This window comes from Tauraco erythrolophus, chromosome 8 (assembly GCF_009769465.1).
Source record: "Tauraco erythrolophus isolate bTauEry1 chromosome 8, bTauEry1.pri, whole genome shotgun sequence".
In the NCBI taxonomy this organism is placed as follows: Eukaryota; Metazoa; Chordata; class Aves; order Musophagiformes; family Musophagidae; genus Tauraco; species Tauraco erythrolophus.
The window spans coordinates 25,380,626-25,404,455 of record NC_141472.1 but is presented as its reverse complement, the minus strand read 5'-3'; the positions used below and the strand labels follow the sequence as shown (position 1 = coordinate 25,404,455).

Below are 23,830 nucleotides of genomic sequence, written 5' to 3'. Positions count from 1 at the left end.
GATCTGCTATTTATTTGAAGTGTTGTTTATACAGGTAACTGTAGCCTTAATCCAAGTGTTTCACTTCTGACCTTTCAAATTTACTGCTTTTGTGTTGTTTCTTGTGCGTGCAGTTTCTTACCTGTGTTTTTGCACGCACAATTTCTCTCTAGCTTTCTCTTAGGCTAAATTATCTATTTCTACTTTGTCTTTATGACCTTGGTGCCCTCATGCCTCCTGACTCCCTCTGTCTCAGCTACTCCAGTAAAAGGGTCAGAGGATGCTTCAGATACAACGCAAACTCCAGAAATCTCAAGTGATTTGAAAAAGTTTCTTTCTCCTTGAAATTTGTCCTTCTCAATATATGAAGGAATGGTGGGAGTGCACTGTCAAACTGGCACCACTTGACAGCATCAAATTGCAAATTAGGTGGGTTCCCAGCCTACTTGGAAGTAGAATCTGGACTCCAGTTGTATTTTCAGCTGCCTGATCTAAAAATACAGTCTTATGAGATCATGAGAAAGGATGTAAATGGAAAAAGACTTGAGCGCAGTTAAGTCTGTATGTATAAGTGCATTGAGATCAAAGCTTACTGCACTTCAAGGTGGCTGAACGTGAGAGCTCGCTCCTCTACAGCCACCCTCACCCAGCACTGTCCCCTGGCAGCTCTTGCTACGTTGCATCTACACTGCTGGTTTAGTTCAACTCAGAAGTGCATGTTTACAGTGAATTTGTCAATTGTACCCACTTATTCTAATTTGGTTCACATCACAGAGCTGGTCTGCATCACAAAAAATGAACTCCTTTAAGCTGAAACCAAATGAGAGGTGTTCCAGCCACTTGCAGGCATGCAGTCCACACCAGATCAAAGTCAATCCAAACAAAACTGCCCAAGTCAAGTACGAGATCAGGCTAACAGCAATGAAAACCTGCCCTCAGTGAGGCTACAATTGAGAGCCTTAGCCTTGCCCTGAAAAGATCCTAAGAGTGAGGATAACTCAGTTTGATCCATTCTGAATAATTGTTAAACATTTGGCACCTCTTCTTTATACTACCAAATTACACCCTAATCCAGGAAAACCCAGTTGATATTTTTGCTGTAGTTAATAATTCACTACTTGCTACAAAACATTGTGATATGCTGTTAAGATCATGCTAAATGAGAAATAGGCTAATACTGTTGCACACTGAAAGACTGCAGTTTCCAGAGCCAATTTTTTTTTTTTAATTTATTCATTTTTGACAAAAAAAGAGCAGCCTTAGCTCTCTTACTCCTTTGACTGAGTAAGCCCACTAAAACCATCTCAGGCAGTATTTATCCCAGTTGTAACTATTGTTTGAGCTACATCTGAACTTGTAACACACGTGAATGGTTCCATAATCTTACAGCATATGTTTGAATTGTTGGTTCCCAGCTATGTCTGGGAACTGTTGCTGGTAATTGCTGTTGCTCATCAATCCTCATGGCACGTTTTTAAAAGTGGATCCATACGAACAACAGGCCACAACAATTTCTAAAAATTTGTACTAACAATGTACTGCTGAGCATGTGATGTAACAAAGGTTTTTTGATACTCTGTAAACATAAATCCTTAAAATAAACAGGAAAATTACTTGTTGGACAGTTAGCAAAAGGACTTAACAAAATCAAAAATGTTTTCCAATATAGAATTACCAGTCATCTAGAAAGAAGTACTTAGTAACGGCTGCAATTAAAGTGGTACAGAAACATTCTTCTTGATTTAAACTTTGTCAACACTGGGAGAAGTTGTCAATGCAAACCTAATATTTTCATTGGATAGTATAAACCTACCATGAATATGTCTGAAATGAATTATTCTTTTAATAATATTCATGTTTTTCATTAACAACATTAAATGTGTGTGAAAATGACTCAGTTATTCACACAGTAAATTAAAAAATAATAATACAAAGTTATTGAAAGTGCTATTTAAGGGAAAAGGAAGATATTTAAAGTTGCTCATTTCTAAGAAAATCAAGCAACCCATAGTAGAAAAAAACATCACTCACTGCTACAACCAGGATACAGAAAACATCTACATGAAGGCTGCACATAGTGTGCTACAGCTTTTTTGGCCATGGCTTTGTAAGCCATTCTGTACCGTGCTAGCAAATTGGTTTCTGAACCAGCTCTTGCCTTTCACATTAATTAGTTCAAGCATGACAACATATTCTTGTCCTGGAGTAACTCTTTGACCTGAAGTGAACAAATTTGTGGATCTGACCCCTGAAATTGCTATTGCTGTTAATTCATAGGAAGAAATGGAATTTACCAGTTTAAAAAAATGAATAAAAAATATCAAGATTTATTTTTTCCATTCATTCCCTTCACCTCAACAGTACCATATGTTCCTGAATTTTTAATGCACTGAGAACTTTCTCTCAGTTATTTCCAGTAACTAGAGTTTAACTGGTACCATCACAAAATCCCAGTTAGCGGACATACCTGAAACTACAGAATTCTTTCCCATAGATGTTTCCAATACACTGTTCTCACTACTGAAATTATCATTCACATTTTCATGTGGTTTCACATCCTCCACTATGGCATATCCTTGTTGGCTTGTAACTTCTGTTTCTTCATTTGTACTGTTCTTCATTCCATTTTGTCTATTCTCTGTTCCTAGAAAATAAACAGAAATTCCATGGCACTATAAAACATTTGATTTCTTTTAGTATAGAGCACAAAAACCAGAGAACTTACCTGTATTCATCATACCCATAATAGCCTAACATATGTTGCTCACCAGCCTGGGCTGCGGCACCAGGGACACATCCTCCGCAGCCAGGAGGAAATGGCCTGCCTCTTGTGGGCAGGGTCGGTACCTTGAGTTGAGTAGTTAATTAGTAGTTCATTATCTCAACTCAGTCCAGCTGGGTAAGAATGATTGGTGCCATAAACATATGGTCTTGGTCTTGACTTGAACATTATAGTTTGGAATTTTAATGTTTTTATAAATATTTATAAGAAGGTTGTTGGTCATTCCCAGTCACTAGAAAGATCTGAAAATTAAACTGTGGACTAGACCATGCTTCCTACCTTCTAGATTTCACTGGTCCTGTAAGCTCATAAATGGATGTACATTACAGCACGACTTCAAAACTCGCCCATAAAACAGAAAATCTGAGAGTGCTTTAACAAAGTGTTTTCCCTCCTTCCACTTCTATGTCTTACTTTAAATATGGAAATAATTTCTCTTTGACTTCTCTGCTCTTTTATTTTTTATTATACTCATGTAGGACTACACATGCTCCAAAGGCAAAAAATGCTGTTCCATAAATTATGAACGAGTTTTACAAAAACCATGTAAGCCTGCATTCCAGGGTTTTCCAGATTTGGAACTCAATTACTTTGCAATTTGAAATTAAATGTAAAGGAATTAATAGATTTAATTTATTTCAAGATTTATTTCTTACAAAGTTCTCAATTTCTATGTGTAGATGTCTGCTAATAACAAACTATTTTACTGTAACAAATTACTGGGGATCATCCTGGAGTGATAAAACGTAGCACCGCTCTTCTCCTTCCAAGGTATCCAATTAACCTGTTCATAGTGTTTCCTGTCTGTGACCTTAATCAGTGAGTGCTACACCAATCATACACTTCACATATCTACACACACATAGGATTGTGTACATGAAAAATTTCTTATCCTCTGGTAAGGGCAATACAATTTATGTTTTACGTATTAATCCGTACAGTTTCTTTTAGGGCCTGCGTTGCCCAAGATTACCAAGAAACTGTGGAATAAACGCATTCATTCGGTATTGCGTCCAACAACTGAATTAAACTTAGGTTTCACCATATATGGTCTGCATCACACTGAAAATTCAGAAATGCAAAGTTTGAAAACAATTGAAAATAAAAGGCTGAAAGGCATTTTAATAATTTGTGAATTTCCTTAATATTTATTACTTTGTTTACCTTGCTGATAGCAAAAGAACGAAGACAAGAATTTAAGCCTGACGAAGCTGCAGCACCAAATGAAAATTAGGACCACAGAAGCTGCTGAGCTATTCCCACTATCTGACTTTCACTCAGAACTATCTTCTGAAGTTTTAATTTGATTGGTCTTGTCCTGCAGACTGGAACACTCAACCACCTTTGAACTGCAAGCTCAAACATGGCACCTGCTTATCTGTGTCTGGCAGAAGACAGGTTGATTCCTGTCCTCAACTGGAAGAGACAGCTTCACGCTCCTCTTATCCCAATCTTAATGCGTTGTCCCATATGCAGCAACTAAAGTACAGAGATATAGTTCTGGTGAGCACCTCAAGCGAGAAGGCTGAAGCTGCTAAATGGGAAATCTGTTAAAAGACTTCAGTCTCTTTAGTAATCTTATAGAACATATGAGGAGCCCAGTATAAAATGAGGGATACATTATTTGGGAGATGCTTCCTTTTTTCACATTTTAGAATCCAGAGGAGCACTGGGATAATTTTACATTATCATAATCACTGTATGGAAACAGCAGTAGCCAAAAACACATAGCTCTTTTCAGCTCTGTAAATAATCTCTTCAGGAGTTTATTCTATTATTTATAGTAAATTTTATACAATGTCTGGAGACCTATGAATGCCGTATCCCCAAGGAGGCATACTGCAGTGTACTTTAAATGCTGCATATATTTGTTAACCATTCTATTAAGAAAACACTAATCCTTGTGTTGAACGAGGAATCTGGAAAAGGTTTGTTTTGTTTGTTCAAATTAATCTTCAGAAAATTTTTTATGAATGATTATAAAAACATGACATTGAAAACCAATGGGCTATAAAAGGTAAAGATTCAGTTTAACTACAATTATATACATATTACTGTAATTCTGATACTGCTTAACAAGGATTTTTAGTGTTTAAGAATCTATTGAATAAGCTGTTAAATAATCTGATTTTGAAATCCCTGGACAACTCAAAGCATTAGTCTCAGTGTCACAGCTACATCAATACAGTGAGAACTCTGTATTTTTTCCAAAGTAACAGTACAAAAAAAAGAGATATTAAAAAGCTACACATTAGTGCTAGTGAAGTAAGATGATTACCTCCTGTGTTTCCGCTTAAATCATCTGCAAGGCCTCCATGCTGAGTTTCACGAAGAGCAACCAGAAAAGGAGAGAACCAATCTTTCTTTTGCACTATTCTGCTTAATAGCTCCCTTCCACCATCTCTGTTGCCACGGTTGTCAGTAACAGTGTGGATCTGGTGAAAATAAAATACCCAACGTTGAGACAGAGTTTTGAAATGGCTCAGGGACGTTAATAAGAACAGCATAGGTTCAAAAGCATTTCCCTCTCATCATTAAAACATACTTAGAAATAAATACATAAAGTGGGTCTGCCACTCATCAGAAAAGACTTACTGCAGTGTTTTTCAACTTTGTGTTTATCCCATACGGTTTCAGGTAGGATATATAAAACTTATGAGACCTGAAATTTAATTGAAGACACTAGTAGTACTGGACAATGGTTATAAAAATAATCATTATGTAATAATCATTATTATCATGGAATAATAATTGGTGTTCACACTGGTTTTGGGAATAGCCAACCTTGATTAAAAAGAAGTGATGTTCTACACTTTACCAGAGCTCAGAGTTGTAACATGACCTCATACATAAAATCATAGAATCATAAAATGGTTAGGGTTGGAAGGGACCTCAAAGATCATCAGGTTCTAACCCCCCTGCCATGGGCAGGGACACCTTCCACTAGACCAGATTGCCCAAAGCCTCATCCAACCTGGCCTTGAACACTTCCAGGGATGGGGCAGCCACAGCTTCTCTGGGCAACCTGTTCCACTGTCTCATCACCCTCAGAGTGAAAAATTTCTTCCTTATATCTAATAGAAATCTGCCCTCTTTCAATTTAAAGCCATTGCCCCTTGTCCTATCACTACATGCCCTTGTCAAAAGTCCCTCTCCAGCTTTCCTGTAGGCCCCCTTTAGGTACTGGAAGGCTGCAATAAGATCACCCCAGAGCCTTCTCTTCTCCAGGCTGAACAGCCCCAACTCTCTCAGCCTGTCTTCATAGCAGAGGTGTTCCAGCCCTCAGATCATCTTTGTGGCCCTCCTCTGGACCTGCTCCAGTAGCTCCAGGTCCTTCTTGTGCTGGGGACTCCAGAGCTGAACACAGTATTCCAGGTGGGGTCTCACAAGAGCAGAGTAGAGGGGCAGAATCACCTCCCTCGACCTGCTGGCCATGCTCCTTTTGATGCAGCCCAGGACATGGTTGGTTTTCTGGGCTGCCAGCGCACATTGCCGGCTCATGGTGAGCTTCTCATCCACCAGCACTCCCAAGTCCTTTTCCTCAGGGCTGCTCTCAATCCATTCTCCGCCCAGCCTGTACTTGTGCTTGGGATTGCCCTGACCCATGTGCAGGACCTTGCACTTGGCCTTGTTGAACTTCACGAGGTTCTCACAGGCCCACCTCTCCAGCCTGTCAAGGTCCCTCTGGATGGCATCCCTTCCCTCCAGCGTGTCTGCAACACCACACAACTTGGTGTCATCTGCAAACTTGCTGAGGGTGCACTCAATCCCACTGTCCATGTCACCAACAAAGATGTTAAATAGCACTGGCCCCAGTACTGAAATGGAACATTTCACTTCTTAACCTCTGGTTTAATTATCTTAATTCCCACTTAAAGATACAACAGCTAAGCCTCTAGAAAGTCCTATTGTCCTCAAAGAAACTATAGAAAAGTGTTCCAAGGCTGTCACAAGCAGAACTTGAGACGTGATCACATGAGAAACAAAACGACCTTCTGAAAAGCAAAGCACCTGAGACAGGTGTTTAGTCCTCACAGGTAATTTTCTTGAGGCTCGAGAATCATCCATCTTGATACGCAAGAAAACAGGCAGGTGTAGCAGTGGGAACCCCTGACTGAGATTGAACACTAAAAGGAAGTGCCTGGGAAGTGTGAGTAGGGAGAGGTAAACAAAAAGAAATATAGAATCACATTAATAAAGCCTGGGCATCGTTGGAGTTGAAATTGGCAGGACTGCGAAGGGAAATGAAGGGCTTAATGGAAATACCAGCAGCAAAAAGATGCACAGGGCAACAGGTGGACCCATTACCAGGGAATAGAGCCAGTAACCTCCTTAAAGGCCCCTGCCCTGCCTGCTGGGTTACCATGCTCAGCTCCCAGCCCTTAGAGTATAGCTGGCTCTTACTGCTACCTGACAGTCATCAGACAAAATTACATACATGACTGTCATTTAACTGAGATGGAGCATTGAACTACCCAAAAAGTGGATGCAAAAGCTCAGAGTGCAAATATAATGTAGTCCTATCCTTAGTTTGCCAGTTTTTCCCTAATTGCTATGACAAGTATTACTTTAATTTCTTCTTCTAACACAGTTTCAGGGTATCAATTTTTTGGGGGTTCCAAACGAGTTTCATACTAGTCCAGGCACGTCATTCTTAGCCAAATGGAGCAAACACTGGCAAACATTTTCGTCAAAGGTTAACACTTGCTTCTTCTTGTCAAACTGGTATTTCTGCTAAGTTTCACTGTCTAGTATGATACTCCTTAGTGGATCTGTGGCAAAAGAGGAGAAGGAATGTCTTACTTTATCTCAAGTATTCTCTAGGACTTTATAGGCCATCACTATTTCCTTATAGGGTTCAGGGGCCAGAAGGCACTTAATGATCTTCTGAGCCTAAGGTGTGTGGCAAAATGGTAAGTAAAGCCAGCCATATTTCTTCCACTTAGACACCGGCTTAGTCTAACCCTCTGTTCATGGCATTTTCTCTCCCTGGTTCTTAGGTGGCATCCCACCTGGCCTATTGCCAGCAGTCTTCATTGGCTTACTTGGAGCACCATTTCTCTTTTCCTCCAGGTTTGGGTACTGCCGTTTCATTTTTGCACTTAGAAGGCCATTTCTAGTCGTGCCTTCCTGTCTGCCCCACAGCTCCTGCTGCTGGCCAGTGTCTGCAGTGCTGCCCGGCACCCAGCCTAGCAGGTTACTTACCCGATCCAGGTCCTCCTCCTGGAAGATGCCCATCTGCAGACACTTCTCGGCAACCTGCATGGTCTGCATCCTATCCACCAGCGTGCTGTGGAGCAGCTGCACCAAGTGCACGCAAAGGTCGTTGTCAGCCTCCTCGGCCGGCGAGGGCAGCTGGCTGAGGCTGGGGTTCACGTAGCAGGCGGCCAGGCTGCAGCCGCCGTGCTCCAGCGCCTGCAGGAACTCGTGGAACCAGCCGCACCCGCGGGGGCCCCGCTCCACGGCCCGCAGCAGCTCCTCCGCCCCCGCCACCTCGCCCCGCTGCAGGGCGGCCGCCCGCACCTTCTCCCTCTCCTCCGCGCTCAGCGAGGGAAGCAGGTCCAGCACCGGCTGCACCCGGATGAACTGCTTCAGCCGCGGCCTGAAGCAGGAGATCATGTAGAGGAAGCGCTCGTCTCGGGCCGCCTCGGCCATCGCGGCGCCCGGCCCGCGCCTGCCGCCGCGGGAGGACGGCGGCGGCGGGAGGACGGCGGCGGCGGGAGGACGGCGGCGGCGGGAGGACGGCGGCGGCGGGCGCGGTGCCCGCAGCAGCGGCCGGGGTCTGCGGAGGCGGCCGGGGTCCGGCTCGGTGTCAGCGAGGAGCGCCCGCCGCTCCGCGTCTGCTCAGGGCACAGCGGCGGGCGGCCCCGCCTGCCCCGCTTTATCCCGGCCCCAGCGCCGCTTTCGTTTTCGTTTGCGGGCTCGGGAATGGCGTGACTCAGCGTCACTCGTCAGTATTTTAAAGGAAGCCTCTAACTGGGACCATAAGCTTAAAAAAACAAACCGAAACTGATGCGAATCTTTCACTTTCCAGCCCGTGAGTTTCTAGGGCCGGGCCCGGGTGTGTCAGGCTTTGCCGCACTGGTGGCTTTCCAGGTGCGCACCGACCGAGGAATGAGGCATTCAGGCAGCGGTAACCGCAGGGGATCAGAGCCGTCCGCGGTCAGTAGCAGGATAAGCCTTTCTGCAGAATAGAGATCCACAAAAGGCCATCAGGGAAGTAAAGCCAACTTACATATTGTAATGGTTTATTCTGGGTATGACTTTTTAAAGAGATTTTTTGAGGTTGTGGGGTTGTTTTTTTTTGTTTTAGTGTTGTTTTTTCTTTTTTTAGTTTGAAGAATTGCATCTTGCGTAAAGAGCAGGAGATTGTGATGCATGTGATAAACTTCCTAGAGGAGTTTGTTGGACAGTCTCTGAGATTGTTGGGACAGTCTTGCCCTGAAATGTGGTTTCACCCATATGGTAGATGTCATTGAGCTTCAGGAGCAGCATTGTGGGGTTTTCAGGGAACCACAGTGTGATTTCAAGATCCTTGACTCAATTTCATGGCACAATGATAAGAGTAAATAGCACCTGGATTACCGTGTTCAGTTTTGGTCCTGGACCATTCAAGAGAGTGAGTGAAAAACTGGAGAGGGCCCAGGGGAGGGCCAACGCAATGCTTACAGCATTGGAGAGCTTGGCACATGTTTGAAGGAACTGGGTTTATTCAACCTACAGAAGAGAAGGCTCATGGGAGACTGAACCACAGTTTTCCAACTCCTAAAATTTGTATCACTCTTCATAGGGGTGCACAGGACAAGGGGCAACTGGAACACATTTCTTCAGGGGAAATTCCATCCAAATATGAGAAAAAATATTCTCCACTGTAAAAGCAATTAGACACTGGAATATATAGCCTAGGGAAGTAGTGAGAGTTTCCTCAATAGAAACATTCAAGACTTGGCTTGACAGGGCCCTTGATTTAATTTCTTGCTTTTAACAGGAAGCTCGCTATCTCCAAAGGTCCCTTCCCAGCCCAAATTTCCTATAATTTGAATCGTGCCCTCGTCTGCTTGTCATGCTGAGATGTGCTAGAGCATTCTGCTCTTAGTGGAGCTTCCTTCAGTTGGAGGCTTCTTTTGGAGAACTTGATTTGTTTTACTTTCATTTCTTTGTTGTCCTTTCTAATGCTTATCTCAGGTTTCACTCTTATTTCCTCATTACTTTTTTATTACTGCTTTATGCAAGTTTCCTTTGAAAGATTTCTGAAGAAAGTCTCCTGTGTCCGTCCGTCCCCCGTCCCGCTACATTTTCTTTAGTCTTCCGCACCTTATTTGGATGCCGTTGTCAGTCTGTTGCGAGGCCTCAGGAGCCGCAGGAGCTACTGGAGCGCAGCGTGTGTAGATGGGCTGTTGTGACGCCTGCGGTTTCCCAAGCTGTGTATGTAGCTGTGGTAAATCAGGCCCAGTGTATTTACACCACAATGATCTTTTCCATGTTCCAAGGGCTTGCAGACATCAAAAGGACACTTTTGACTTACAGAGGGGGAAAAAAAAAGTGGTTATTCCGGCTACTGCCAGGCTGCACGGATGACGGCTGAGCTCCTGCTCTGTCCATTGATGACGCATATATCCCGACTCTGCTGCTCTCCTCTAGCCGAACGCTTGCGCTCCTCACGGACTCGGGGATCTCGGAGGCCTCTGTCCCTTCCGGACGTGTCCGAGATCAGTCGCGGGTTCACAAGCAGAGACACATCCGCGCCCCCCCTTCCCGGCCTCCGCGCGCAGCCGGGCAGGCGGCTCAGGCGAAAACGACGCCGGCGCTCCAAAGCCCGCAGGAGCTGCGTTCGGGGGTCACTCGTTCCGACAGCCGCCGCCCGCCGCCCGAGGGGCCGGGACCGGCGGAAGCGCCTGAGGCAGCGCGGCGGAAACGCCCGGGCGGCGCCAACGCCCGGGCGGCGCCGCGCACGCGCGCACCCGCGACGGCCGCTGTGGGCGGTGCCGCCCTCGTTCTGGTGCCGCCGCCGCCGCCTTGCGGGGCCCCGCGGCCTGGGCGGAGCGGCTCCCGTGCGGTGAATAAACCCCCGCAGGAGGAGGAGGAGAGGGGTGCGCCGGGAGGGAGTGGGGTTGGTGCCCGCGTCCCGGAATGCCGTTCTGCGGCGGTCCGTACCCCTGGGCAGGCAGGGCGGGCTGCGTCGCGCTCGGTGGCGTGCGCGGTGCTGGGGCTGCGCCGCGCCAGCCCGGAGCGGGGAGCCGCTGGCACCTGCCGTGGTACCGGCGTGAGGAGAAAGGGCTGCGAAACCCTGGCACAGACAGGTGACTGAGTAAACGGGGTAACGCTGGAAGAGAGAGAATGATCCAATAGCAGGCGCAGGGAAAATTAGGGGATTAGCAAGTTCAGAGCTGCTTTTTTTTTTTTTTTTCTAATTTTATTGGAGTATCTAATCAGTACAGTCTCCTGCAAGCAATACCACTGATGCCTCTAAGGTATCCATTTAAAACCAAACCACCTCCACCCTTACGCTCCCAAAGCAAACCAAAACCTAGGAATATAATAGTAACTGCTGCTTTTTTTTTTTCTTTTTTTTTTTTTCCCCTCCCCTGAGAAAGCTTCCAAGGTAAGGCAGTCAAATGCACGTGGAACTGTTTCTGGAGCTGCACTATTCTGTTTTGTCACCAGGTGTTTTCAGAACTTTAAATGGTGGTCAATTTACAGTAAATCCACTTATAGGACTGAGTCTGAAATTGACTTTTTTTTTTTTTGCAATAAGGAGTGCAACAGGTGTTTTTTAATCATGCGTAAGGTACTTTTTTTGTTGTAAAATTGAAGTATTTGAGGCTATTGAAGTGAAGATACTGAAATATTTTTTATATCCCCCCCCCCACTTCCTCCCCAGAGTATTGCAGTTACAGATGCTTGAAATGCCAGTGACAAGAGGACAGCAGCCAGTGCCAGGAGCAACACCAAATACACCTCTCGGTGCATGCTATGGATGTTCTGCATGTGTGGGTACTTAACTCTGCTGCTGCTGACCCCATGTTGACCTACTTCAGTGCTATTGCTGGACAGGTAAGATAATATAAACAGTATGATGATATAATCAGCTGTGAAAACCACCCTAGTAAAGTTTTGTTTTGTGCTTTTTTTTCTTCAGTAGAAATACCTTAGCAGAATATTCCCCATGATAATTATTCCTCTTCAGGTAAAATATACAGTGTTCAACAGTAATTGTAATTATAGTTAACAGTAGTGTTACAGTAGTACAGGCTGGATAGACATATTGCTGTTTAATTAGTTAAAATTAATCAGTGTATGTTGGCAGCTCTCACTGCCATCTTGAAACAGCGTTTCTCCTTTAGGTTTGCTGCACCTTGTTATATGTGTTAGTGCAATAATTATGTATGCACGTAACAGAACCCTGAAAGCCGATTGTGAAACTTTTGGGACTAGGATTTCAATTAACTTTGTTTTGTACTGCATATGGAGCTTGGCTAGGAAAATATAATGCAGATATGTAACTTCCCAGATTAGCATCCCAAGGAACCGGAGTCTCCAGAATGATTGATGCATGTTTTGCAAGATATTTCTTCTGGCATGAGGTCCTAAATCTGATGTTTACGTTTTTTTTTAAGATCGTATAATTTTTGGAGTGTAGAGCGGGCTCATAAATGTTATGAGACTGAACCTATTTTTTGTAGATATGTTTGGGATATGCTGGCTTTGAAATGTTCCATGGTGTTTTTTAAAAAGAAAGTATAAAATATCCTAGGTATTTTTATGATGTCGTTAATAGATAGTGATAGGAGTTGTTGTATTCCAAGAGTCTGCGTTAAACTTTATGTAACTTAGATGATCGTATGACCACTGCAATGTCACTTTTTAGAAGGAATAATAGGGAGTTCAGTAGTTCAATAGGGGAGGAAAAAGACCAATGGAAGGTGGCAAGGACTCACAGAAGTCGTGCGCAACCTCACAGGTTATAAGATGATTCTGACTTCTGTGGTGCTGACATACACTTCCCAAGAACACAGATCTGCAGAGGGAAGGTATTGGAAGATGTCTAGTTACAGGTGAGTGACCTTTTTTAGACTAGAGGGACTTCTTTTTTTCCTCTTTATTTTAAATTGCATAGGCTCTAGACCTCAGTGCTTCTGTTTCTGCTTAACATCCCTGCACTAGATGAATAACGAGGAGATTTGATGGGTAAAAGGAAAAGCATCTCAATTATTTCGAAGTGGAAATGCTAACAATTTGGATACTAAGTATTGAAAACAAAGGTCTCATAATTTTAATCAACTTGCTGATTGTCTTCACATGTAAATTCTACACTAGGAGATACTATAACTTTGATTGTGTTTTTGAATATTTTTAGTGAATGCTTAATTACCTGTTTACCTGCTCACTGCCATTGATATACTTTAAGCAGAGAATTCTACTTGCTGCTTCCAGTTTAGATCTCTTACGGTGAGATTCTCTTACAATGACTGTTTAACAATGTAAGAAAATTTTAGTTGTCGCTGCAGGTAATCTAATGCATTAATAATCACTGACACTTTTTTGTACCTTAAATGTGAGTTGTCAACTGTGACAAATATGTGCATTTCTTCTACATGATGGAGAAGCAGATGCCGAAAAACTACCGAGATAGCTAATGCAGTCTGGAATCTGTGGGACCTATTATTGTAAGATACTGAGTGTTTTGCTATCGAAGCCAGGCAGGTGTAGCTCAGCGCCGAAGAGAGGTTGCCACCACTGCCTTGCCTTCAAAGGTGCAAAATAGAGGAGACTAGGCTTTTATGCCTAATCTAATTCTGTCACCCTTCAAAATTAAATGATGTTAAGGAGGCTGCTCCGAAATAGTAAATTAATGTATCAGTTGGTTCCATAGTAGACAGGCTAAAAAAACCCAATGGTGGTGGTTTTTTTTTTGTGTTGGTGTTTTTTTTTTTGTATCAGGCTACTCAAATGTTTTGTTTGTTTCTTTTTTAAATTATATTAAAAAAAAAAAGAATTCATGGTCACTGTCATTGGTGAAACTAATTATTAAAATAATACCAATTACAAACTTCTGATTCTTTTTTTAATTAAATTTAATTTTAGTTATCATTTAGATTAGAAACTTGCAGAGTTATGATATCCATATGGAATATCCTTGTACGTGTTACGACTTTAGTAGAATCTTGGTATCACCTGTTGGTGATTATGAGAAACTTGAATTTTAAATCCTCTAAACTGATAACTTTTAATACCAGTTTTGTTTGCGTGTATAGTGGGGTATAGACGCTGTTTATGGAAGTATATTATTTGTGTAACTGCTTTATTTGATGTCTTACACTTTGTAATTTTACAGAGTGGCTTCATTCATGTTAAGCTGATCACCAGCAGCATAAGCATTAGAAGTTGGAGCTTCCATTAAACTTTCACAGTTTCTCAAAAGCAAAATGAATAAGATAAAGGTATGTTCATCATTCCTGATGGTGTATTTAACTTAATGCATGCAACTGTAATGAAACAATCAAAATATCTGTAAAAATAATTTATCTTAGTATTAACATAATTCAATTTGCATCTTAGTATTGAAAGCATAATTCTTTAGTTGATATTCACTGCTCTTCTATTGTAGTGCAATACAATAGAACAATCCTGCTTGTTGGGAGGTAAACTACGTTATTGCTATGGGAAGTGATTGCTGGATCACCACAGTAGATTGTGGAAGCTATTGGTAGAACACAAGCAGCAGGATGTGAACTGTTCAGCTGACTAAATAATTTTGGGACATGCTCTAACTAGTACTATGAAATGAGATTGAGGAATCAGTTTTGTTGCTAAAAATCCAAAAGCAGAAACAGCCTTGACTATCTCTTCATACAATTTTGTGAATGCTTTTCATCTAGTAGATGAGTTATTTCTAATATTGAAGCTTGTAGATCCTTCCATCTGCCAGGATGGAAGTGGACCATTCCTTTTGAATCTCATTGATGATTAGTGTAACTTGTCACACATCCAAAATCTCCAAACACTGACTTGTCTTTTATTTCCTCTTCTAGTTCTTGCAGTGCACCATGGCATTCTGTCTGCAGGAGGAAAAGAAGATCACCAGCCTGTCAAAGCTCATGTTTGGAAGAACTGCTGTGAATGGGAGCTATTGTAGAGTTTTTAATTTTCCTGCCCGAGAAGACATGTGCTTCAAATGATTACTTCGATTTTTTTAAGTGCAGAATTCACAGCAATAAATATTTTTTTGCATCTTGCTATATTTAGAAGCGTGGCTTTTTTTATCTGTGTATGCATCATTCCAGACAAGCAAATTTCTGTGTTAAGCCCAAGAGCTTAATGAAAAGGAAAAGCTTATGGTCATACAGAACAGGCTGTGTCTTAGAAATGGGTAGCTTGCTTACACAAATAAAACATCAGATACCCTAAATGCTACATGTGATTGTTTTCATTACTAGTGGCATACTGTCTCCCATAGCACACACTGAAAAATTCTACTGATTTGGAGAAACTTGATCAGTGGTTTCCATTAAAAAACCCAAAATGTTCTAGATAAGACTTTATTCCTGTTCCAGCTTGTTGGAATACAGTGGGGTTTTTTGAGGGGAAGCTCAGATAATACTATTTGAATACAGCTAGAATGATCTTCAACTGATTATATTTTTTTTAATACCACCTAAGGCTTTTCCCCAAGGAAATCTATGAGTGTTCCGGTGGTTTTGGTTGGGTTTTGGTTTTTTGGGGTTGGTTTTTGCTTGTTTGTGTTGGTTGGTTTGTTGTTTGGATCTTTTTTAATTTCACTTTTTCTTCCTTTTTAAGACCTCAGCTTGTCTCAAAAGCTTTCAATGGCTACTCATCTGGATCAGTAAAATCACTTGCTGAATAGGTCTTGCATGGTAAACCCATTCCGTGATTCACTCCCGGTTCTCTAAAAGAAAATGATTCAAGCAACAGAATTGTCCGGCTTCAAGACAGACATTTAGACAGTACTTTTGTTCAAAATATTTTGTGAAAATTTGGGCCTCCATGGATAGCCATTGTCAGCTTTATTACCCAGATTTTGTAGCTAGAAGTTACCTTAGATTTTTTGAATTCCTCAGTTGGTGAAGTTATCGGGAGTAGACATGGATATAATTTCCAGTCTTACTTCAGGAGTGGAGATCAATATGATACATAGGGATTGCTGTGTGCACAGGGTTTTCTGAAAAGGCCTAATTTTGTGTCTCTATTTTGTGTGCTTCAAGCCAGTGAGTGGTGTCCTGTGTAATCTTGTGCTTTTATGTTTATTCCCACAGTGCTGTGAGTGAACTAAATATAGTTGATGTTTATAGTAGAGAATATATTTATGGTATATATTCAATCTTTTTGGATCCCTATTGGTGGTGTTTGCATTATAGTAACTAAATTCAAGTCAATCATGAATGAAACGTTCGCATCCTGTTGCTCATGACAGAAATAAGTGCATTACATTTATTTGTGCATATTTAGATTTCTTGCAAATAAGCTTTCATGGTGATATAAAATACTGAATGTATGCGCAGTGTACAATTGCTTTTATTTGTACAGTAAACAATTTTCCAGGAGATCTTTTCTGAAAGCAAAATAATGACTTAACTTCATTATACAAAAACCTGTTACACAAACAGGATTTGCTACAATTCATAGTAGTGAAGTATTTACCTAAATTAAGCTTTCAAAACTTTCTTTGTATTTCCAACTTTACAATATCATAAAGTTTCAGTATAGAAAATGTAAATAATGCGTAAAAGGGGCAAATGCCTCCTGTGGGAGGCTTTAATTTGGTCTGTCTAATTTCCATTCCAAAGACAATAGCCATATTCTGTGTTCATTAATAATCAAAGAACTTCCCAAGTGGGCATTAAAAAAAACCCCAAGTAGCTAGATGAAGAAAAATGTTTCTTCATTAATAATGCAGTTCTATCTGCTACTCGTACATAGAAGTACGGTGAGAAAAAGTGAGCTTGCTGTAGCGATGCCTTCATGCAATTACAGGCTCTGCGACGTGCTCCTGTAGTATCATTGATAAAACTCCATCTTGTCTTGATTTTCATATGTGATCTATTCTGCGGATCTTGTATATTATTCTCCCATTAAGCTATTTGCTGTGTAACTTCTAATATACTCTTTTTTTGAGTCTAGGAAGAAAAAGTAGGTATAAAGTAGATGCAGTATATAAGTGACACTGAACTGTTGTATAAGTACATGTCATTCCTGATAAAACTGAAGGAAATGATGTTAAAGGACCTTCTGCATGCTCTTTTTATTCCAAATAAGTAAGAAGCTACTTAAAAATTAATTCAGTGTCTGGACAGCTGTTGAAAATGTGCCAGTGGCTGCATACCAAGTCTGTCTCCAATCTGAATCAATTTTACAGTTCACCAGTATTTTCATTAAAACTTTGACCTTAAATTTGGAAGTGAGACTAGGTCCCTTGCTGTTTGTTCATGGCTGCGAGATACTACAGATCAAACGAGCGCATCCCCCTGTATTTTAGTGGGGTTTGCATTAGTGATGATGAGGTAAGAGTAAACTAATAGGGAGCATCGAGGTTGCACTTTTGTTTGTGTGCGAAGAAGGAGGAGAGGGGGCAAAAAGAACACCCAAATGTGGAAACTTTGTTAAATGCATGATTGCAACCAGTTGGAGCCGCTGCAAGTAATGGTGTGGGTTTGAATAAAATGTCACAAATTACAGTTTAAAAACAGCAATAAAAACCCACAAACCAGTAGCCTCAGCACACAGACCTTGCTTATCAGACCCGTTTTAATTCGCTCTTTAGTTGCTCCTGTTAGTGAATGTAGACATCAGGTTAGGGTTTCCTGCTTTGTCGGTCACTGTAATGCCCTCAGTACGCCACTGTGAACTCATACTGAATCTGGAAGCTCTGTCAAGAAGTGGAGGGCAGCGTCTCTTCGACTTGAACAGAATTAATCTGGGCTTGACCAAGGATAGCATGAGATTAATTTGGCAGCAATTTCCTACAAGCAAAGTTCATTATTTTGCAACAGATGTAGCGCAGTGAATGTATAGCCTGTATGGTAACAGGGCTCAGTGACGAGCGTTGTTTCCGTCTCAGAAGAGCTTAGTGCTGTTGATGCTGAGCCTCAAAAATGTCAGTCTCGGTGAAAGAGAAGATTAAACTCTCAGAATCAGATCTGAAGAGGGGTGGTTGGCTGCTGCTAGCTGCCTCCTCGAATGTAAAACCTGCTGCGTGAGTTCGTATGTCTTATCTGCTGGGCTATTGCTCTCTCATTCTTGGAAATACCTGGCAACTAGAGGTTTCTAAACAGGGAGTAAATGCTGGTGTTTGAATTGCAGTTATCTTCTGTTAGGCTTGTCTCATGTCTTCATGAACCTTCTGTGAGGGATTAAGGATGTTAAAAGATACTAAATTTTGATATCTGCTGTTTATTTCTGGCTGTGAGGCTTATCCGTGAGCTCTTGTGGATATCCTACATTTTATTAAAACTTTTTTAATGGCTTAGTTTGATGTAGGTTGAAAGATTGCTAAAAGAATAGAATGGCACTGTTCTATCCAAATGAAAATACATCATACATCAACATTTGATGTCAGTTTTTAACTATGAGAGCTTTTTTTTTTTGACCTTAAATTAACTAGAATGTGGGAGCCATGTTTAGAGTGTCCATCGATGAAGTTAATCTGTTTTACCAAAGACGACTGTCCTACAATGGCTTTGCCATTAGCTAGAAACAGTGAGATTTGTTGGAAGCAGCAGCTTTCAATTTTTGGGGTTTTGATCAGTTAAGTCTTTTCTATCTAGAAATTCATTGTGCCTAATCTCTTAATTAACAAAATGCAGCAGAACTTCATGTATAACAGTCAGAAAATGCTAAAATTGTGTATAGTGTCAGCATAATTAATAATGCTTTTTCAAAAATACTGTCTGTTCATTTCCATAATTTCTCACATTGTCAAAATTTTACTGGATTTTAGTCAATTCCAGGTGACTGAATATAATTATATTGCTCTACAGGAAACTGAAGTCTGGGAATTGTAGCCTTTTAGAAGCTATTTGCTTTTGCTGTCACCAAATACCATCAATTTGAGATTCAGAAAAATGTAAGAGGGAGGAAAATAATGTCTATAATATTACCCTCAAAATGTAAAAAGTATTTAACGACAAATATTTAAAGTTGGCAAAGTACCAATGAATTACGAACTGCTATGTGTTATTTCTTGGTACGACTAGCTTGGAATGTATCACACTTATGTGGTGCATTTGAGGAACCTGTGCAGATGTTTTTGTAGAGAAAAATTCACAAGTTTTCTTTAATAAATTCAATTTTGGTATTATCTCAGTGATACTGAAAATGCCACTGTACTATTGATGCCACAAAAACATTTTAGAAACATCCAAAAGCCAATTCCTGAGTTCTGCAGAAATGTTGTTAAAAATAACAAGCTGTTACTCTAAGACTGAGTTCAGTATATGGGGAAGAAAATCATTCTGTATGTATATACAGAGAGCCTGTAGATGAACAGAGAGGAGGTGCCTGCCAGGCCCAATTCCTGATCTGATGAAAAATGTGACAACATATAACTGCTGGCTTCATTGGAATTAATTATTTCTGATTTAAGCCAATGTATGAAGAATCAAACTTTAGATACTAATGTAGACATCTGTTGACAGCGTAAGAATATTTAACAGAAGAGTATAGAAACATCAAGGCTTCTCATCTGCAGGTGTGGTATTACGTACAACTCTCGTTCAAGGAATCGTGCCTTCTGCTACGCTGCTATTGCCAGAGCTGCTGGCTCGGCAGCTCTCAAACGGGAGGACACACAAGTCATCTGTGGGCAAAACTCCAGTTGCTTCACCTAAGCAGGCAGCCAGAGGCCGTGCAGAGCAGTGCTTCTCAGCTTTTTGGGTGTTACTTAGTTGGTGAGTCACGCGGAAGCTCTGAAGAGCGACCTGTGCTCACCGGAGAAAGGAGATTGCTGGGATGCAATCTGCGGAAGGAAAAGGTGAGACGGGTTCATCCACGGGCAGCAGCTGTGAGATGGGAGATGAGAAAATGTGTTTGCTGAGTGAACAGAGTGGGAACACGAGAGAAGAGTGTGCAGCTGGTCACATGCTTCCTGGAAACAGCAGAGTTAGGCAGGTCAAGACACATGACTTACGTATATTACCATAAATTTGTACGTGTAGATGGACATGAACGTGCAAATGGTGCAGATTGCTGCACAGCTTCAAAATTGAAAAGCATCACAATGTATCGTTTGCTTCAGACATTGAACTAGGCAGCTGGTGGGAGCTAATGAACTTCTTGAAGAGCTCTTGATGATTTGTACTGTCTTGCCCCACGTTCAGAGTGATTGTCCCAATTGCTTTGATATTTCAGCTACATTAGCTGTTCTTGAATTTCCAGGATACTTCTCTGTTTCTACAAGTTATAATTTATACATATTTTTACCAACAGGTTTTAAATATAAAAAGTTACTAAGCTCAAGGAAGACCAAAGCTCATCTCTGAAAGTCCTGAAAGCCTTTATAGATATGTTACAGCTGTGTATTGTGATGTGTCAACAACCCTTATGTTGTTCGCAGCTTGATTTGGGTAACACAGACCCATTTATATCGAGTCAGAAAGAGACTGGGTTTAAAGGGAGCCCTGCCCAGAAAAAAAAAAACCTAACAAAACCCCAAAATACAAACACCAAAAATAAGATAGACAATTTTTGCTGTTTAGAAAATGAACGCATTTCCAAAAACAGTGGTTTGTACCTGTCTCTAGAAGAAAAAAGCTTGAAGCAGTGGGGCTTCGTGTGCTTCACTGTACCTCAACAAGAAAAGAAGATATCTGAGAAGGCAGATCTTTCTTTGGCAGGGAAGGGGCAACGAGAGTCCTGCCAACCAAGTTGTCATCTTTCATGTTTTGTTTCTTTATTCATTGGCAGATGTCTAGGGAGCTTAGAGTCTCCATATTTTGGCAGTCTCCCTTAGTTGCCCCCATTTAGGATTTTCTTCTTGAAAAATTCAGACAAAGAGAAGGAAAGGAACAAAGCCTCTTTGAGCCAAGAAAAGGAGTAAGGGATGAAGCTTTTCCTTCAGTTGGACTAATTGAAATAGTTGTCGCTTTTCCTCTTCCCTAACACTCCTTCCCCAGTCCGACAGTTTTGCTCAGTCTCTTTGCATTGATGTGGAATACCAAGTGACGAAACTGTACAAAAGGCATTTTGTAAAGCAATGCGCATGCATTATACTTTTTTCATTAATTTTATTTTTAATTTATACCAGACCATTTTAAATGTAGCATAACCACAAATACTTTTTTAGAAAATATGCTAGCTTGTTCTTTGTAACAGGCATGAGTATTAGTTACTAGATTGTTACTAGATTGAGATAGAGCAGAAGTTGTTAATGCTTGCTATTAAAAAAAAAAAAAAAGCAGAAGCTATTTCACTTTTTCATTCAGCACTCCTGTTTCACTGGAGTACATGCAGGCAGAGATTCCGACTGGCCCAATGATGCTGTCACCTGTGGTCTGATCCTGCAAGGCACTAAGCAGTGCAGACCTCCCATCGTCGTGGTAGAAGTAAGAGCAGTCAGCACGTTGTAGCATTTGGACCTTTCAACAATCAACAGCAGCATGAGGCACAAGAAAATTTGATCTTGTATGGGAAGGGTTGGTTTCTCTTTTCACTTAAAATGTTATGCAGTAAATTCAATTTTTTGTCTTTATATGCCAAGGTAAAGCAGAGTCTTGCTCAGTAGCTCAACATGCACACTAATTCTAATTGAGAGAAGATTCAGCCACTTTGGATTTATCTACTGGCTGTGTATGACTAAAAATGTTACATGTCATTCTGACCCCAGCATATAGTATAGGTATCTGTTAATGTGAGGGTTGACCACTAGTGCATTACTCTGTAGCACTGGTTTAGAACAGAGGGTTTAATTTGATTTCAGTTAAAATTTAACTACTCTCCCACTAACTGGGTTACATGCTTTTCTGAAGCCAGTTCTCTTCCTAGAGGAATTTCACGTTAAAGCTTTAAGATTAGAAAATTTTGTGAACATTTTTAAATATGTAAAAACAGTAATAAAAAGGTCAGTTCCTTCTAAAATAAACACATTTGAAGCAGAATAATATTTTAATAAAATTAAATCTAAGTATTCACAAAACATTATGCAGATACAGTATATACTGTATTTAAAGCCTACGGACCTTAAATAATTTTATTCTAATGTAGTCAGCTTTGGACACGAGCTAAGCTTACTCATTTTGTTATAAGAAAGTTTACAATTGTTCCTGAAAGTGATTTTACATATATACATATATATATATCTCTCTCTATATCTATACTCCTACATGTAAGTGTAGGTATATACACACACTTGTGTGTATATAAATATATACACACATATGTACATATATAAAATACGCACATGCACACATACAGGAATGCGTGTGTGGTATATGTGTGTGTCCGCATACATATACACCCTATCTAGGATCATTGTAGAGGGGCCAGTCAGTAAAAACAAATAACTGCAAACAACCACCATAATAATTATAAAACAAAAGTGTGTCTTTTTTAATTGAGATTGTTAATAATTTGTATCGAACAAAAGGAACACAGTCTTCTGTATTATATAGAAATTAGATTTATTGCATTTGATTATGTTTGTGTGACAGATGAAGAGTACCTGCCTGCTCATGACAGCTAACTTCTATGATGCAATTTTTTTTTTTTAAAAGAGTACTGGAAACAAATTATTCAATTAACGCGATTTTATGGATGCGACCTATGGTGGTACTTTCCAGTATGAGGCAGAGTTTTCCTGTCTCTTAAAATACTGCCCTACAACTGGTTTGGAAGGAGGCTGGTTTCTCTGCCCTAATTGTTTTGAACCTTGTTCTTTCTCTAGATTCAGAATCACTGTGATTTATTGTAAAAAGCTCACCATAAGAAAGATAAATAAATTTTCAAATGTGAGCTAGAAGAAGATTTTGCTTGAATTTTAGCTTGGTCAGGTAGGAGTTTTTTCTATGTGAATTACCGTTATTGGTCTCCTATTTGCTCTGAAGACATATCCACAACAAAATACTATTTCCATGACAGCAGTAAATGGTAATCTCCATGCAATGTAAACTGTAATTTCAGAACATGCATGTTATTTTAAAAAAATAAAAATATAAGGTGCCTTGAGAATGCTGGCAGTTTTACATTTGGAACATACAGTTAGTGTGTGTGTGTATATATATATATTTACATCAGAACTGCTCAACTTTACCTTACAAGCTTCAGATTTAGGAAAATATACAGTACTTTTGCATATAATGGTATATTCCTTGTAGCCCCTGAGTCAAGTATAGAGGATTTAAATACAAAAAAAAGGAAAAACAGCCATTAAAAGCACTTACATTTTTATGTGAAGTAATAGTATAAAAGTATTATTTCCCAGGAAGACCAGGATCAGAAACATGCCTATGAAGACTCAAGATTCCTACAGTGCTTAGTGAAGATTCTGGCAAGGAAGGGTGCCTAACTGGCTGGAGATAAGTTTTACAGTGCTGTGGGGGACACTCTGCAGACTGGTCACGTTCTTCATCTAAAAAAGAAGCCAGGTTGTCTTCTGAGGCTGTGTTAAGATGCACTCCACTTGAGAGGGATTCTTTGGATTTAAGTTTTGATTTTTCAAGGTCTAGAAATTCAGGACACTGGAAGGGAGGAGAAGAAACAAGACAGTAATGATTAAATTGGCGTCTTCCAGGCTCTTGTTCTGCTCAAAATTAGCACGTTCAGATGGCTGCTGGAAAACCGTGTTTGAAAATTAAGCAGTGTACTGAAATATTTTTACATGGTACTGCATTTGATTTAATGTAATTGAATGCAATTCTGTTGATTAATTGTGGAAGCCTGGATGTCCTGTCCCCTCCTCAGACTTGCCCATATGTCATGAAGATACACATATGAACAGCCCTTTCTGAAGGACTGAATATTCTTGAGACCCGATCTAAGAGTATGGATTTCAACATTCTTGACTTTGCACTTTTGCTTCAGAACATAACTCTGGAATTGCATAATTTCGAACATTATAAC

At 40.6% G+C, this 23,830-nt stretch overlaps 2 protein-coding genes and 1 long non-coding RNA gene across 7 annotated transcripts in view; 1 reads left to right on the top strand and 2 right to left on the bottom strand.

Annotated features, from left to right (window-relative positions):
* IFIH1 (interferon induced with helicase C domain 1) overlaps window positions 1-8,422 on the bottom strand; it is a 31,451-nt gene extending 23,029 nt beyond the window's left edge. Inside the window, exons 1-3 of one of the 2 annotated variants that reach the window (XM_086616111.1) lie at window positions 7,967-8,422; window positions 5,040-5,196; window positions 2,447-2,623 (exon numbers count right to left, since the gene is read on the bottom strand). In XM_086616111.1, the coding sequence (XP_086472237.1) occupies window positions 2,447-2,623; window positions 5,040-5,196; window positions 7,967-8,416 (784 nt within the window). In that variant the 5' untranslated portion in view covers window positions 8,417-8,422. The remainder of the gene's footprint in view (window positions 1-2,446; window positions 2,624-5,039; window positions 5,197-7,966) is intronic. The other variant, XM_086616109.1, reaches the window with a different exon arrangement.
* Window positions 8,423-11,006: 2,584 nt separating this feature from the next.
* Window positions 11,007-14,939, top strand: LOC147528368 (uncharacterized). Of its 2 annotated transcripts, XR_015222302.1 has the most exons (4): window positions 11,007-11,061; window positions 11,643-11,815; window positions 14,097-14,202; window positions 14,794-14,939. It is a non-coding gene; the product is annotated as an uncharacterized LOC147528368 (long non-coding RNA). The 2 variants fall into 2 exon arrangements; XR_015222301.1 differs by lacking the exon at window positions 11,007-11,061 and having other exon boundaries at window positions 11,629-11,815.
* An 8,242-nt stretch (window positions 14,940-23,181) lies between these two features.
* Window positions 23,182-23,830, bottom strand: part of KCNH7 (potassium voltage-gated channel subfamily H member 7) — a 247,618-nt gene continuing 246,969 nt past the window's right edge. For all 3 annotated transcript variants that reach the window (XM_086615259.1, XM_086615257.1, XM_086615258.1), the window contains one exon: window positions 23,182-23,448. In XM_086615259.1, the coding sequence (XP_086471385.1) occupies window positions 23,182-23,448 (267 nt within the window). The remainder of the gene's footprint in view (window positions 23,449-23,830) is intronic.